The sequence below is a fragment of the Mustelus asterias genome, unplaced genomic scaffold (assembly GCF_964213995.1).
Source record: "Mustelus asterias unplaced genomic scaffold, sMusAst1.hap1.1 HAP1_SCAFFOLD_1107, whole genome shotgun sequence".
NCBI lineage: Eukaryota > Metazoa > Chordata > Chondrichthyes > Carcharhiniformes > Triakidae > Mustelus > Mustelus asterias.
Genome location: NW_027591052.1, coordinates 107,442 through 124,833, shown reverse-complemented (window position 1 = coordinate 124,833; position 17,392 = coordinate 107,442). Strand labels below are relative to the sequence as shown.

Below are 17,392 nucleotides of genomic sequence, written 5' to 3'. Positions count from 1 at the left end.
CCCTCCCTCCCCCTCACCCCCCCCTCCCTCCCCCTCACCCCCCCCTCCCTCCCCCCTCACCCCCCCCTCACCCCCCCCCTCCCTCCCCCTCCCCCTCACCCCCCCTCCCTCCCCCTCACCCCCCTCCTTCCCCCTCACCCCCCCTCCCTCCCCCTCACCCCCCCTCCCTCCCCCTCACCCCCCCTCCCTCCCCCTCCACCCCCCCTCCCTCCCCCTCACCCCCCCTCCCTCCCCCTCACCCCCCCTCCTCCCCCTCACCCCCCTCCCTCCCCCTCACCCCCCCTCCCTCCCCCTCACCCCCCCCTCCCTCCCCCTCACCCCCCCTCCCTCCCCCTCACCCCCCCTCCCTCCCCCTCACCCCCCCTCCCTCCCCCTCACCCCCCCTCCCTCCCCCTCACCCCCCCCTCCCTCCCCCTCACCCCCCCTCCCAATTTTGCACCTCCCTCCCATTTCCACCTGCCAAAAATAGGGAAGGAAAATCACATCCTAATGTATTTGTTTAGTTTCTCTGTCATTTCCTCTTCCCCATTTTGTATTCTCCCGTCTCTGACGTAATGGACTTGTGTTTGTTTTTGCTCTCTTTACATCCCGGTAGAAGCTTTTGTGAATAATTTTTGTTTGTCTAGTTTACTCTTCTTCTATTTTCCCTCCCTTTATCAGTTTCTGGGTCCTCCTTTGCTGAATCCTAAAATGTTCCCGGTCCTGGGGCTCATTACTTTATTGACAATTTTATACGCCTCTTCCTTTTGATCTAATAAAATCCTTGGCTTATTTAGTTAGCCGCGGTTGGATCCTGCTGGACGTGCGTGCCACAAAGGAATGTAAATATGTTGTAAACTGTTTACTAATTCTTTGCATGCGAGCCATTGCCTGTGTACCATCACACTTTTTAATGCATCTTCCCAGTCTACCACAGCCAAACTGCCCCTCGTATCTTTGTAGTTTCCTTTGTTTAGATTGAAGGCCCTGATTCGGGTTGAGCTGCATCGCTTCCTAACTTAATGTAGAATTCCTCTCATGTTATGGTCACTCTTCCCTAAAGACTCCTTAGAGCAAGCATATTAATTAGCCCTTTCTCAATGCAAAATACTGGACTTACAGTAGCCCGTTCCCTAGTTGGTTCCTCAACATACTGTTCTAGAAAACCATCTTGTGTACATTCCAGGTCTCCGATCCCTCCTGACTACCCCCAACCCACCTGAAGTTTGTGAATGACACAAAAATAGATGGGAAGGCAAGTGGTGAGGATGACGCAGAGAGTTTACAGAGGGATATAGACAGGTTAAGTGAATGAGCAAAAAAACTTGGCCGATGGAATATAATGTAGGAAAATGTGAAGTTGTGCATTTGGGTTGGAAGAAATAAAGGAGCTGAATATTATTTAAATGGAGAAAGACTGCAGAAAGCTGCAGCACGGGAATTGGGTCCTCGTGCACAAATCATAAAAAGCTAGCACGCAAGTTCAGGTAATAGGGATTCATGATTTCTCTAAGACTAAAGTTTGAGAAAATGCTTACATAGTCTGTTTGAATTCTAGTGCTTTGTCTCTCCTGCCCTCTCTCTCTTTCTCACACACAAATAAATCTTGCATGAGTTCAATCAAAGCAGAACATCTAACCACTCTCTTCTCAGCCTGTTTAAGATGTTCCAGAATTGCCGACTAATATTTTCCCTTTTTGATGTACCTGTAGGTTCCTCCATTACAAGACTGTGGGCGAGGGATCCGGACAACGATACGCTTGTGTTTGGCGTCGTCGGGGAAGAAGCCAGCAAGTATTTTGCGGTGGAGAGTGAGACGGGAGTTGTGTGGCTTCGCCAGCCCCTGGATAGAGAGGTAATTTAATTGCTGTTGGCAAGGCTGGAGGCACAGTAAAACACGAGACCTTGCATCATAATGCAGGTCTCATTGTAGGGTGCAGTGATTTATCTTAACTAAGGAATCTATTAATTAAGCAATTTTCAGCCCTTGAGAATAAATTGCTGCCAATTTGATCTGATGATTTGCAGTGAGTAATAGTCATCAATTCGATAGAAAAACAAATGTCCACTAATTGGCAGTAATGGACTCCCACAAGTGCCTTGTAGTAATTCAGTTGTATTTTACAGTGGATTAACATGGTATGTGACTTCCATCATTCCTTTTGCCTACATTTCTTAATGGCCAATAATATCTGCGTAAGCTTGGTTCTTCAAACTGTTCTCAAGGATATATAATTATCTTGCATAGCTTAACTGTCGCATGTCAGGGTTATGTATTCAATAATTGTCATAGAATCCCTACAGTACTGAAGGAGGCCATTCAGCCCATTGAGTCTGCACCGATGACAATCCCACCCAGGCCCTATCCCTGTAACCCCACATTCTTACCCTGCTAATCCCCCTGACACTAAGAGGCAATTTAGCATGGTCGATCAACCTTTGGTGTGTGGAAGGAAACCGGAGCACCCGGAGGAAACCCAAGCAGACACAGGAAGAATGTGCATACTCCACACCGGCAGTCACCCGAGGTGGCACAGTGGTTAGCACTACTGCCTCACAGCGCCAGGGACCTGGGGTTCGATTCCCAGCCTGGGTCACTGTCTGTGTGAAGTTTGCACGTTCTCCCCGTGTCTGCGTGGGTTTGCTCCGGGTGCTCCGGTTTCCTCCCACATTCCAAAGATATGCAGGTTAGGTTGGTTGGCCATGCTAAAATCGTGGGGGGTTAGTTGGATAAATGGGTAGGGTTGTGGGGATGGGGCCAGGGTGGGATTGTGGTCGGTGCAGGCTCGATGGGCCAAGTGGCCACCTCCTGCATTGTAGGGATTCTATGGATGAAATTGAACCCGGATCCCTGGCGCTGTGAGGCAGCAATGCTAACCACTGTACCACCATGCTGCTTATGGGATGCTATTATAGTGTGGTCAATTTAAATGTGCGAAACCCCTACAAATATTTTCATCTGTTCCTTTTTCCCCTCCTGTCCCCTCTCTATCTTCCGTGTACATTCCTAATATTCAAACTCATCCCTTTGTGAATGGGATATTGGTGACTTATCGTCCTGTCGTTGTAGCAGGGGGAAAGCATGAAGGAATAGAGAAACAGATGGAAGGATTTGGAAAAAATCTATGCAGTCTGATTCTGGGGTTTCATTTGGTGATTTGAGTATAGCAATGTGCTCTATGAGCATCATCATGAACACTGAAACACAAGCTCTAAAAGGCTTGGTTAAAGAGGTTTTAAGGAGTGTCTTAAAGGAAAGATGAGGGGTAAGGAGGATTAGGAGGAAATTCCAGAGCTTGGGGGCCCAAGCAGCTGAAGACATGGGCGTCAATGATGGGGTGATAAAAATTGAGGATGTTAAAGAGGCCAGAATTGTGGGAGTGCAGTGACCTGAATTGTTGGCTCAGAGGAGATTGAAGATTAGGAATTGGCGAGATAATGTGAAGGCAAGGGATTTGAAGACGAGGCTGAAGATGTTCAAATTGAGTTGGTTTTAGAACAGGAGCTAATGTTGGTCAGTGAGAGGGTGACAAGTGAAGCGGTCAGCAAGGGGGTGACGGGTGAAGCGGTCAGCGAGGGGGTGACGGGTGAAGCGGTCAGCGAGGGGGTGACAAGTGAAGCGGTCAGCGAGGGGGTGACGGGTGAAGCGGTCAGCAAGGGGGTGACAGGTGAAGCGGTCAGCGAGGGGGTGACGGGTGAAGCAGTCAGCGAGGGGGTGACGGGTGAAGCGGTCAGCGAGGGCGTGACGAGTGAAGCGGTCAGCGAGGGGTGACGGGTGAAGCGGTCAGCGAGGGGGTGACAGGTGAAGCGATCAGCGAGGGGGTGACGAGTGAAGCGGTCAGCGAGGGGGTGACGGGTGAAGCGGTCAGCGAGGGGGTGACGGGTGAAGCGGTCAGCAAGGGGGTGACAGGTGAAGCGATCAGCGAGGGGGTGACGAGTGAAGCGGTCAGCGAGGGGGTGACGGGTGAAGCGGTCAGCGAGGGCGTGACGAGTGAAGCGGTCAGCGAGGGGGTGACGGGTGAAGCGATCAGCGAGGGGGTGACGGGTGAAGCGGTCAGCGAGGGGGTGACGGGTGAAGCGGTCAGCGAGGGGGTGACTGGTGAAGCGGTCAGCGAGGGGGTGACGGGTGAAGCGGTCAGCGAGGGGGTGACGGGTGAAGCGGTCAGCGAGGGGGTGACGGGTGAAGCTGCCGGCGTATTTTCAGAGTTGTAAATTTTGAAGTTGAAGCCATGACTTGGGTTCCCCGTAGCTTCAGGTCTTCAATATTTAACAAGGCCACTCGTCTTTAACAGAAAATTTATGAAGAGCTGCTTTGAAATCTCTGCTAAATGCATTCAGAATCTGATTTCACAAAAATGCCCAGAGGTCGGAGCAGGTGTGAGGCAGCTAAGACATTAGTAAACCTGCTGGGTCTTTTATTCAACGAGCATCTTTCACAGTAATTTATTTCCATATCGGCCTACAATTTATTATCGTACATTGTCTCAATCCGGGGTCTAATAACCGGAGGTGTGTGAATACCCGGACATTTTCACAATGCACCAAGCATCAATTTTAATTGAGAAAAGGAAGCTTCGCTGGATAACTCGGTGCGTTCAGTGTGGAACCTGACTAGTTATTAGTTTTGCCGCTTCACACGCCTGCCTATTCCCGCTCTTGACCCCACTCGACCCAGCTTGACCCAAACCGCCCCGAAATTTGGCCAATTCCGAAATCTGGCACGGCCTCGGCGCTGGGTTTGCCAGTTTTGAGACACTCTTCCTGTGTCATGTTAATTGACTCAACCTGCTCTGGTAGGGATTTGAATTGGTGATCTGAGGGTTACACCAGGCGCTGTAACCACCGCTCTGAGATACTCCCCCTGCCTATAATACACATTTCACTTAAATTTAAAAAAAACATGAATTCTGGCCGCCATTGGTCTCTTGCTTGTCACGATAAGTCTCACCAACTGTTTCAAAGAACAATACAGCACAGGAACAGGCCCTTCGGCCCTCCAAGCCCGCGCTGCTCCCTGGTCCAAACTAGACCATTCTTTTGTATCCCTCCATTCCCACTCCGTTCATGTGGCTATCTAGGCAAGTCTTAAATGTTCCCAGTGTGTCCGCCTCCACCACCTTGCCCGGCAGTGCATTCCAGGCCCCCACCGCCCTCTGTGTAAATAACGTCCTTCTGATGTCCGTGTTAAATCTCCCCGCTTCTAATTCTCCACTTATACTTGTATATTCAAAGCAAGAAATATACCATTGCATCCTCCCTCTCTCTCCCTGTGACATGCTGTTGAATGTATTTCATTATTCCAGGTGTAAAGCTGATGGACAGAAGAAATTACCCCCGTGTTCTGTATTTGTAAATTGAATTGGTTGTTGCCATTTGTCATGCCTTTGTTTAGTCGTGGAGTGTGGAAACGGCAGTGCAGTCACTTCTGGAGCTAAATTTCATGCGCCTTATCTGAATGTGTCGAAAAAAACAGTGCGGATTGTAAAATCTCACAATCGGCTAAATTCAAAAACAGCAGAATTTTATCAAATACATTCCTTTGCATCATCTTCAGACCCCAGACTGATTCCGGGGATGGCGGGTTTGACGTATGAGGAGGGATTGAGTCGGTTAGGATTGCAAACCTATTAAAAGGTGGATAGTCAATATCTTTTCCCAAAGGTAGGGGAATCTAAAACTAGAGGGCATGGGTTTAAGGTGAGAGGGGAGAGATACAAAAGGGTCCAGAGGGTCAACTTTTTCACAGAGGGTGGTGAGTGCCTGGAACAAGCTGCCAGAGGTAGTGGTAGAGGCGGGTACAATTTTGTCTTTTAAAAAGCATTTGGATAGTTACATAGATAAGATGGGTATAGAGGGATATGGGCCAAACGCGGGCAATTGGGATTAGCTTAGGGCTTTAAAAAAAAAGGGCAGCATGGACAAGTTGGGCCAAAGGGCCTGTTTCCATGCTCTAAACCTCTATGACTCTCAAAACCTATAACAATGTTTTAACAGGACGAGGAAGAGGTAGTTGCAGGAAGGGTGATCCCAATGGTAGGGGAGTCCAGAACCAGGGGTCATAGTCTAAGGGCACGGGGTGCACCTTTTAGGACTGAGATCTCTAATAAAATAAAGGGATATGGGGAACAGGTGGGAGGTGGATTTGAGGCCAGGGAGAGATCAGCCATGATCTGATTAAACGGCGGAGCAGGCACGAAGGACTGAATTTGTCAACTTCTACTCCTAAGTCTTATGCTTCTATGAGATGAGAAATGTCTTCACCCAGAGAGGGGCGACCTGATACAAGTCTACAAGATTATGAGGGGTATGAACAGAGTGGATAGTTCGAAGCTTTTTCCCAGAGTGGAAAAGTCAATTACTAGGGGGCACAGGTTTAAGCTGTGAGGGGCAAGGTTTAAAGGAGATGTACGAGGCAGATTTTTTACACAGAGGGTGATGGGTGCCTGGAACTCGTTGCCGGGGGAGGTAGTAGAAGCGGATACGTTGGGGCTTTTAAGGGGCGTCTTAACAAATACATGAGTGGGATGGGAATAGAGGGATATGGTCCCGGAAGGGTAGGGGGTTTTAGTTCAATTGGGCAGCATGGTCGGTGCAGGCTTGGAGGGCCGAAGGGCCTGTTCCTGTGCTGTAATTTTCTTTGTTCTGTTTGTTCTTTGAGAGTGGTAATCCTGTGGAATTCGCTACCACGGAAAGCACTTGAGGCCAAAACATTGTAGGCAGAATTCTCTGGCCATTCACGCCAGCGGGGCGGGGGGCGGCTTTTCTGGTCCCGCTGCAGTGGACGGAGTTTTGGTTGGACACCAATGTCTCCATCCTCGCTGGCAGCAGCAGCGGGGGCGTGAACAGTCGGAGAATTCCAGCCTGCATGTTTGGAGTTGGGTATAGCTCTTGGGGTGAAGGGGATCAAAGGAAATGGAAGGGAAGGCGGGGTCAGGCTGTTGAGTTGGATGATCAACCATGACCATAATGAATGTCAGAGCAGGCTCAAAGGGCCGAATGGCCGCCTCCTGATCCTACTTTCTGTCTTTCCATGTTTCTCCCAACATTACGTATAATAGATTTATAATTAAATTGGATACGTGAAGGGAGAAAAAATCCTGCAACTTCTCCTTTCCCTGACCACATGGATTGAACAACAGCCCTCGAATTGGTTTGTAAGTTGGGACGCAATTGTGCAATTTGTATCTGGGATCAGCCTCGGAAACCACACTGGAGACAAACGGCAAGTGTTGTAGGGAGTCTAAATACTATGGAGGTGCGTGGCCACATGGGTAATTTCACCCTTGGTTAGTTTGATGCAAACTGGTTTGTGTCACACTCCTGTAACTCGCTGCTTCTGGGAGTTACTAATTCGGGCTATTCTCAATTGTCCCTGTGACCTCAGGAAATATCTGTATTCTATATCTCTCCAAGTGTTACCTCTGTGGTTGTGTAAGGTTTCTGTATGATCTTTTATTAAACCAGATGAATTATGATTCTGGTCATAGGCACGTTTATGATGGTGCTTGCTGATTCTTACCTTGGGCTATCGAGTGGAATTTAATAAAACATGCAAGATCCTGAGGGGGGTTGACAGGGTAGATGTGAGGTTATGGGAGATGTTGTGTTATGTGCCTGCATGCTATTGTAATGGAAAGGTGCTTGGCAGAGCAGGGGTCAATTTGGGAATGGAGAATAGCAACGCCTGCAATATGATTGGAGTCATCTGGTAATAGACTCAGAGAGAACACTTAAGCTTACCTGCATGCGATAAACAGTACCATACAAGACAATATCTGGGATCTGTTACATAGTTTAAGATTAACAAGAGCGGCGATGCTTAAGCATGCAAATCTCTGGGGCGGGATGGTGGCACAGTGGTTAACACTGCTGTCTCGCAGTGCCAGGGACCCGGGTTCAATTCCGCCGTCTGGTCACTGTCTGTGTGGAGATTGCCCTTTCTCCCCATGTCGGTGTGGGTTTCCACAGGTTTCCTCTTGCACTCCAAAGATGTGCAGGTTAGGTTGATTGGCTATGGTAAATTGCCCCTTAGTGACAGGGGAATAAGCAGGGTAAATGTGGGGTTACGGGGAGAGGGCCTGGGTGGGATTGTGCAGGCTCGATGGGCCAAATGGCCTCCTCCCGCACTGTAAGAATTCTATGATTGCTGCTTCTCAAGACATCATCATTGAGACACTTAAACACGTATCACAACAGGGAACACACAGGGAAGTGGAGTTATGGCCACGATTAGATCAGCCACGATCTCCACGAATACTGGAGCAAGCATGATAGGCCAAATAGCTTATTCCTGATCCCTATTCTAATGATCTAAAAAAACAAAATGATGAACATAGTGATAAAGATAGCTGTTGTTTTAGGGAGGTGAGACCTGCAGTTATATACTTACTAACACACTTCAACAAATTTTGTCAGAATATTGGGAGTATGAAATTTGGACTGTTTAGGAAAATGGATGCTTTGCGCTACTTGGTGCTGTGTTTTGCACTTTTGCTGAATGTTTTAATTGATATGTTACACCCTTGAGATACAAGGTCCGTGATGATGCAAATGTTTCCGGCATATCTGATTATAGTTGCACTATTGAAGCAAAGAATTGCTGCATCTGACGCACTTCATTTTTCATACACTCTAGTCAGTAGGTTTTTAATTCGCTAATAGGATATGATGCATGGTGCACAATGGTTCGCACTGCTGCCTCACAGCACCAGGTTCGCTTCCCGATTTGGATCAATGTTTGTGCGGAGTCTGCATGTTCTCCCCGTGTCTGCATGGATTTCCTCCCGGGAGCTCCAGTTTCCTCCCACAATCCGGAAGACGTGCTGGTTAGGGTGCATTGGCCGTGCTAAATCCTCCCTCAGTGTACCAGAACAGGCACCGGAGTGGCAACTGAAGGATTTTCACACAAACTTCATTGCTGTGTTAATGTAAACCTACGTGTGACACTAATAAATAAACTTTGAACACTGTTGGCCAGACTGGCATTTTCTGCCCATCAATAATTGCCCTCAAAGCAGCGATGAGCCACTGCAGTCTGTGTGGTGAAGGTGCTTCCAGGGAGCTGGTAGGCAGCAACTCCAGCATGTTGATCCAATGACATCGTAACGCAGAATGTTCCGGCCACCTGCTTGAAATGCGATTGGTGTTTGGGGATTGTATTCCGTAATTCTATTTACTTTCTGTGAAAACTCCAGATCATGTACACTTCTTGTTGTTATTCTTGATGGTTCCTGCATCATAACTTCTGAATACAATCTTTTTCAGGAAATTTCAGAACTTCAAGTCGAGTTTTCCGTTAGTGACAAGCAAAGTGTAAGTAACAATTTGTTTTTCTCCGAATTAAAGACTTGAGTAATTTACTTTTTGATTTGATTTATTATTGTCACATGTATTAGTATACAGTTGAAAGTATTTATTGCACGCTTATGCAGACAAAGCCTACTGTACATAGAGAAGGAAAGGAGAGGGTGCAGAATCTAGTGTTACAGTCATAGAATCATAGAAACCCTACAGTGCAGAAGGAGGCCATTCGGCCCATCGAGTCTGCACCGACCACAATCCCACCCAGGCCCTACCCGCTAATCCCTTTTTTTACCCGCAAATTTACCCGCTAATCCCTCTAACCTACGCATCCCAGGACTCTAAGGGGCAATTTTTAACCTGGCCAATCAACCTAACCCGCACATCTTTGGACTGTGGGAGGAAACCGGAGCACCCGGAGGAAACCCACGCAGACACGAGGAGAATGTGCAAACTCCACACAGACAGCTTCCCGAGCAGGGAATCGAACCCGGGACCCTGGAGCTGTGAAGCAGCAGTGCTAACCACTGTGCTACCGTGCCGCCCGTCATAGCTAGGGTGTAGGGAAAGATCAACTTAATGCGAGGTAGGTCCATTCAAAAGTCTGACAGCAGCAGGGAAGAAGCTGTTCTTGAGTCAGTTGGTACGTGACCTCAGACTTTTGTATTTTGTTCCCGACAGAAGAAGGTGGAAGAGAGAATGTCCGGGGTGCGTGGGGTCCTTGATTATGCTGGCTGCTTTTCCGAGGTAGTGGAAAGTGTAGACAGACTCGATGGATGGGAGGCTGATTTGCGTGATGGACTAGGCTTCATTCACGACCTTTTGTAGTTTCTTGGGGTCTTGGCACAGAGCAGGAGCCATACCAAGCTGTGATACAACCAGAAAGGATGTTTTCTATGGTGCATAGAAAACTGTTGGTGAGAGTGGTAGTGGAAATGCCAAATTTCCTTAGCCTCTTGAGAAAGCAGAGGCGTTGGTGGGCTTTCTTAACTATAGTGTCGGCATGGGAGGGACCAGGACTGATTTGTCCCTTGCGTTTAAAAAAGAAAGACTTGTTTTTTTCATTTTAGTTTGCTAAGTGTGCTTGTGGTGCACTTAGACCTTTGAAAAGGATTTAGCTGTCAATGTGGTGGGGGAGGAACCTTGGCTAACTATTTTGCTGCATATTTTGGCACAGGTGGAATTTTTCCAGCCCATGGTTTTCAGAAACTTGCTTGATTAAAGGAATTTGGTGGTTGTATTTTTGAACACTTTGCCCTGAATTTGACCCCTGTAGTTTTGCCTTTCCCCTCCGTTCTTTTGAGCTGCCCCAGGTGTTTGCTTGATTGATAGTTGGGGAGGGTGTTGGACAAGGATGTCCTATCATCTGGTTACGTTGACATACCCGATTTTTCTTGTGTTATTTTCTTTTCACCTCAGTACAGCAACCATTGTGTTGGATCGGCATCCAGAGAATGAATTTGGAACTCTTGGATCACAAGACCAATAAACTGATCCCATGGTAAAGGTTAGGAAGGCTGCTCTGTGCTGAAAGAGTCAACGGTTTCCCCCCACTCTTTGGCATCTGGCTATTTCTTGCCTGTTTCTTGGTGGGCTTTTTCCTGCCATATCTAACAACTGAAATGGAAGTGTACACAATCCTATGAAGGGACAGTTACAAACTGCACTGGAGCATTTTTTAAATACTTGTTCATGGACTGTGGGTGTCACTGGCTGGGCCAGTGTTTGTTGCCCATCCCTAATTATCCTTGGATTGAGTGGCTTGCTTGGCCATTTCAGAATCACTGCTGTGAAGCTGGAGTCACATGTAGGCCAGACCGGGTAAGGACGGCAGATTTCCTTCCCCGAAGGACATTAGTGAACCAGATGTGCTTTTCCAACAATCAACAATGGTTTCGTGGTCAATAGTAGATTCGAAATTCCCTTTTTTTTTTAGTTGAGTTCAAATTCCGCCATCTACTTAGAACTTGGGTCCCAGAGTATTACAGTGGGGACCTGGATTACTGGTCCAGTAACAATATCACTGTGCCAACACCTCCCCCAGAGAAAATGCATTTGCAGAAAATGCAGTATAGAATCATAGAATCCCTACAGTGCAGGAGGAGGCCATTCGGCCCATCGAGTCTGCACCGACCACAATCCTACCCAGGCCCTACCCCCGTAACTCTTCTTGTTTACCCTGCTAATCCCCCTGACACTTGGATAAATTTAGCATGGCCAACCAACCTAACCCACACATCTTTGGACTGCGGGAGGAAACCGGAGCACCCGGAGGAAACCCACGCAGACACGGGGGGAATGTGCAAACTCCACACAGACAATCAGCTAAGGCAATATCTCAAGGATGTACTAAGGTTGGAACATAGAAACTTGAAGCAGGAGGAGGCCATTCGGCCCTTCGAGCCTACTCCGCCATTCATTTTGATCACGGCTGATCATCGAATTCAATATCCTGATCCCCTGGCCTTTTATTTTTATGGAACTGTTTCGAACAGATCTAAGTCCACAAATGTTCACCTTGTTTTGGAGTAAGTCATGTTTTCACAACTGGGTTAATTTTAGGATGAGATGGCAGCTCTAATGTGCTAAAAAGCTGTGTTTGTAATGTCCATCTTCTGGCTGCAGACACTTCCCAAAATCAGTGGGAGAATCTGCAAGAAATGCTTGGCTTTCTCAGTGTGGGCAGCATGCGCTCTGCTGGTGACTGTAAGGTGATGTGTCGCCTGTTGACATTTCTGGGCGGCACGATGGCACAGTGGTTAGCGCTGCTGCCTCACAGCGCCAGGGACCCGGGTTCAATTCCAGCCTCGGGTCACCGTCTGTGTGGAGTTTGCGCATTCCCCCCGTGTCTGCGTGGGTTTCCTCCGGATGCTCCGGTTTCTTCCTACAGTCCAAAGATGTGCGGGTTAGGTGGATTGGCCATGCTAAATTGACCCCAGTGTCTGGGGGAATTAGCGGAGTAAATGTTTGGGAATAGGGCCTGGGTGGGATTGTGGTTGGGGCAGGCTGAATGGCCTCCTTCTGCACTGTAGGGATTCTATGATTCTCAGACCACTATAATCCAGTGTCCTCCTTGTATCATTCGATAATTCCACCATCAGGTGCCGTGTCCATTGCACAACTTGGTCATTGCTCAGTTTAATTACGCTGACCTTTCACGCAATGTGAAGCTGCACCTCTCTGAGATGTTGGTTTGGGAAGTTAGCGAGAGAGCAATCCTGACCTGACGCTGGGAGACAGTGTGACATTGCGAGCCGAATGGACAACATTAATTTACTGCTGCCACATCTTGTATAGGGCAGCATTTTTACATCAGTTTATTCCCTGCAGATCGCAGTAAACATTGGGACAGAAAATGAAAGAGACTGTGATCTCAATGGACATTTTTAAGGATCTTATATATTTGTAATAAAATTGTTGTTCTGAAGGTACAAGGAAAAATTGATTCCTCCACTTAGCCGCCAAGTGGTGTTGTGTGCTTTATTCCTATTTTCAGCAAGTTATTGATCTGTGAAACCGAATTGAAACTGTATTTTTCCAAGTATTATCAAATCTGAGGCATGTAAAAAAAAACACATTTAAAAAAAATTATTCATAGAAAGCATCATAGAAACCCTACAGTGCAGAAGGAGGCCATTCGGCCCATCGAGTCTGCACCGACCACAATCCCACCCAGGCCCTACCCCCACATATTTACCCGCTAATCTACACATCCCAGGACTCTAAGGGGCAATTTTTAACCTGGCCAATCAACCTAACCCGCACATCTTTGGACTGTGGGAGGAAACCGGAGCACCCGGAGGAAACCCACGCAGACACAAGGAGCATGTGCAAACTCCACACAGACAGTGACCCGAGCCGGGAATCGAACCCGGGACCCTGGAGCTGTGAAGCAGCAGTGCTAACCACTGTGCTACCGTGCCGCCCCGAGTCCATTACACTGAGTATGGGTGTCGTTGACAAAACCAGTATTTGTTGCCCATCCCTAACTGTCCTTGAACTGAGGGGTTCTCTAGACCATTTCAGGGGGCAGTTGAGAGTCAACCACATTGCTGTGGTTCTGGAGTCACATGGAGGCCAGACCAGGTAGGTTCCCTTCCCTAAAGGACATTCATGAGCCAGGTAAGTTTTTTTTTGGGACAATTGACGATGGTCTCGTGGTCACCATTACTGAGATGAGCTTTGTATTCCAGATTTTATTGATTAATTGAGTTTTAAATTCCACCAGCTGCCACAGTGGACTTTGAACCCGTGTCCCCAGAGCCTTACCCTAAACCTCTGGATTTCCAGTCCAGTGATAATTATCACAATGCCACAAGCTTCCCCTCCTTAGTTGTGGGAGGGATGAGAGTCAGAATAACAAGAGTTTGAACCTTTTTGGGGTGCATCATAGAATCCCTACAGTGCAGATTGAGGCCATTCGGCCCATCGAGTCTGCACCAACCACAATCCCACCCAGGCCCTATGCCCGTCACCCCACTTATTTACCATGCTAATCCCCTGACACTAGGGTCAATTTAGCATGGCCAATCCACCTAACCCGCATCTCTTTGGAGCATGGGAGGAAACTGGAGCACCCAGAGGAAACCCACGCAGACATGGGGAGGATGTGCAGTCTCCACACAGACAGTGACCCGAGGGCCGGGATTCAAACCTGGGACCCTGGCGCTGTGAGTCAGCAGTGCTAACCACTGTGTCACCGTGCCGACCAGAGTTTAAAAAGAATTTGAAGAATTTAATGTTCCGTTCCAGAATTTAACAGCCTAGGAAGTTGGTTCCAATGGTGGAGCAAGTCAAATCAGGGAAGTGCCAGGAGCCAGAATTTGAGGAGGACAGGGATCTCAGAGGGAGTTACAGAGGTAGGGGCCATGGGAGGATTTGAATACAAGGATTGGAAGCTGGGGTACAAGAGTGGATTCCTTCGCAGGTCTGGCCCCAGCAGAGATTTAACTGCATGTCCCCAGGGGCTGGGATCAGAGGGAGTTGGGAACCCAAGTACATAATCAGAAGGGGGGAAAATAGGAACAGACTGAGTAGGGGAAGCAAAAGCATAGTGAAAGTCAGATTTCCTTCCTCAAAGGCCTGGGAAAGGGAGATGTTAACAGACAAGTGTAGAGTAACATGCTTGATACAAATATTACAACAAGAGTCTAAGGTTTACTGGGAAATAGTTGGCCGAAAAGACAGGCTGGTTTATTGAGAAGAATGCTGTACAGCTTTGTGACTTCAAACTCTTACACAGCAGAGGATGTTATTTGATAACTTAACATTAGATAGTGTGGGAAAGGGAGATGGTGATTTTCCACCAATTTTCACTCTCTTCCACTCGCCAAAGAGGTAAAAAACAATAAAATGTAGGTTTTATTCAGAAATGTTGCCAACTAGGAAACGGACCGCTTTCAAACCAAGTGTCAGGTGCAAGCCAGCCCTTCTGAAATGGCAAATCCCTTGCAAACAATAACAGGTCCCAGAAACTTTCTTGAAAATATTGGCTCATTCCATTAGTGCCGCAAACATGAGAATCGTTCGTCTGCCTTCCACCCTCCCACCTATCATTTTCAAATTCCCCGGGACTTCGGAACTTCCCAAACCCTCAGATGGTAAACACCAGTGAACAATGTGTGGCGGCATCGTGAATAATGTGCTAACTCGCCAAATCCAGGAAGCTGATAATGCTTCGTAATCTTTCGAATCTCGGAGGCAAGCACCGCTGCCTCTCGGTGCCAGGGACCCAGGTTCAATTCCAGCCTCGGGCCACTGTCTGTGTGGAGTTAGCACATTCTCCCCGTGTCTGCGTGGGTTTCCTCCGGGTGCTCCGGTTTCCTCCCACAGTCCAAAGATGTGCGGGTTAGGTGGATTGGCCATGCTAAATTGTCCCTTGGTACACAGAATCATACTATAGAATCCTACAGTGCAGAAGGAGGCCATTCGGTCCATCGAGACTGCACCAACCACAATCCCACCCAGGCTCTAACCCCATACATTTACCCTAGCTAGTTCCCCTGAGTGCAGGAAGTTCTGAATTTAACTTGCGTGCGGAAAGGGAGCACCTTCTTTCTGCAATTTGGGCTCTGACCACACCATTGGGCCCATCGCGCTATTTCCGACTGAAGCCTGTGTGTAGTTACTCCAGCGGTTTCCCGGTCACACTAACCTGGTGTGGAGGGGGGTTTGGGGCCAGGAGAGGTACAGATAGTGTGCATCTTTTATTTTCAATGACTTTTCTTGAAGGCGCAGTAAGAAGTCTCAACACCAGGTTAAAGTCCAGCAGGTTAAAGTCCAACAGGTTTATTTGGAATCACGAGCTTACGGAGTGCTTCTCCTTCACCTCTCCAATCACCTGATGAAGGAGCAGTGCTCCGAAAGCTCATGATTCCAAATAAACCTGTTGGACTTTAGCCTGGTGTTGTGAGACTTCTTAATGTGCCCACCCCTGTCCAACGCCGGCTCCACATCATGGTTTCCTTGAAGGAACAGGAGTGTGACAAGAATGATCATCTTGGTGAGCACGGATTGTGGTCAGTGTTGTGTCTCCCAGGCCCCCTCCCCACCCCCGGCCCCATGCGACCCGGCTGATTGAGTGCAACGTACATGTTGCAGAAGATCTTCTTGATTCTGCCCGCACTGGTGTGTTATCTCAGTCGGCACCAATTTCAATGACCCCCGGTGACTCTCCGTTAAGTAACCTCATCATTCTTTGCTCATCCAGTGCTGGATATTCCAGTTCTCAAGGGTTACCCAGCCTGTGGTGGTCCCTGCTCCCGAGTTGTTGCCTCTTTGGTATGCAAAGAGTGGTTAAACCCAAGGCTTTGACTATAGTTGGGCATCATGGCAGCACCTTCCTGTCCATGCATCACAAATGCATTTTCCTCTGCAGTTTTTCACTTTAAAGGATTACACGGAATTTATGGTGTACAACCATGGGTTTCCCCCACATCAACATTCCTTCCATTCCTTTCCCCTTCCTGTATTTATTTAGCTTCCCTTTCAACGCATCTCAGCTGCTTCATTTAGCAGGTTCACCATGTTCTAACAGTCACTGGGAAAACTCCTTATTGGATTTTATGTTGAGATTGTCTCGTACTGAACGACCAATGAACAGCAATCTGAAATTTCCCCGCTAGCACGTTGTGCCCTTTAAATTACAAGCTTAAAGGGGACATTGCAGTTAAACAATGAATCCCCCAATCCAATTATAGGGAGCTTTGTTTATGTGGTCTCCTCTATATCGGAGAGTCCAAGCGTAGACTGGGTGATCGCTTTGCTGAGCATCTTCGGTCTGTGCGCAATCAGGACCCTGACTTTCCAGTTGCTGCCATTTTAACACACGATCCTGCTCCCATGCCCACATGTCTGTCCTTGGCCTGCTGCAATGTTCCAGTGAAGCTCAACGCAAACTGGAGGAACAGCATCTCATCTTCCAGCTGGACACTTTACAGCCTTCCGGTCTCAACATCGAATTCAACAACTTCAGATGATTCGCTCTACCCCACCTCCACCCCTTTGTTTTCATTTCATTTTTAACTGTTCCCTTATTTCTTTATTGTCTTTATTTTTCTTCCCCTCCACTCTTTCCCCTATTTTATCCCCCCTTTCCTTACCTTTTCTTCCCCTTTGCTTCCCCTTCTCCCTTTTTTCTCAATTTTCCCCTCTCCCACCTAGCTCCCCCTCTCCCCCCACATCTTCATCTGTCACAGTTTACCCTCTGATTTCAGCTTCTCTGCCGTTTGGCCATTCACACCCTTTATTCTCTCTGTGGGCTGCCATTAGCAGCCTTTCCCCTGGTTTCTGTGACTATGACTCATCTTTCATTCCCTCCCCCTGCAGTATAAATATCTCCCACTTTCTCTGCCTTTTAGTTTTGACAAAGGGTCATCTGGACTCGAAACGTCAGCTCCTTTCTCTCCTTACAGATGCTGCCCAGACCTGCTGAGATTTTCCAGCATTTTTTCTTTGTTTGTTTATGGCCCCTAGTTTTGGATCCTTCCACCAGCAAACGCATAGAATCATAGAATCCCTACAGGGCAGAAGAAGCCCATTCAGCCCATCGAGCTTGCACCAACCACAATCCTGCCCAAGCCCTATTCCCATAACCCCATGCATTTACCCTCGC

The 17,392-nt window shown here is 48.0% G+C and overlaps 1 protein-coding gene across 1 annotated transcript in view; it reads left to right on the top strand.

The window, feature by feature from the left end:
• Positions 1–1,691: 1,691 nt before the first annotated feature.
• The window catches only part of LOC144487895 (cadherin-23-like), a gene marked incomplete at both ends in the record, with an annotated part of 83,004 nt that continues 67,303 nt past the window's right edge, over positions 1,692–17,392 (top strand). Inside the window, 2 exons of the mRNA XM_078205946.1 lie at positions 1,692–1,834; positions 9,244–9,291. Of these exons, the coding sequence (XP_078062072.1) occupies positions 1,692–1,834; positions 9,244–9,291 (191 nt within the window). The remainder of the gene's footprint in view (positions 1,835–9,243; positions 9,292–17,392) is intronic.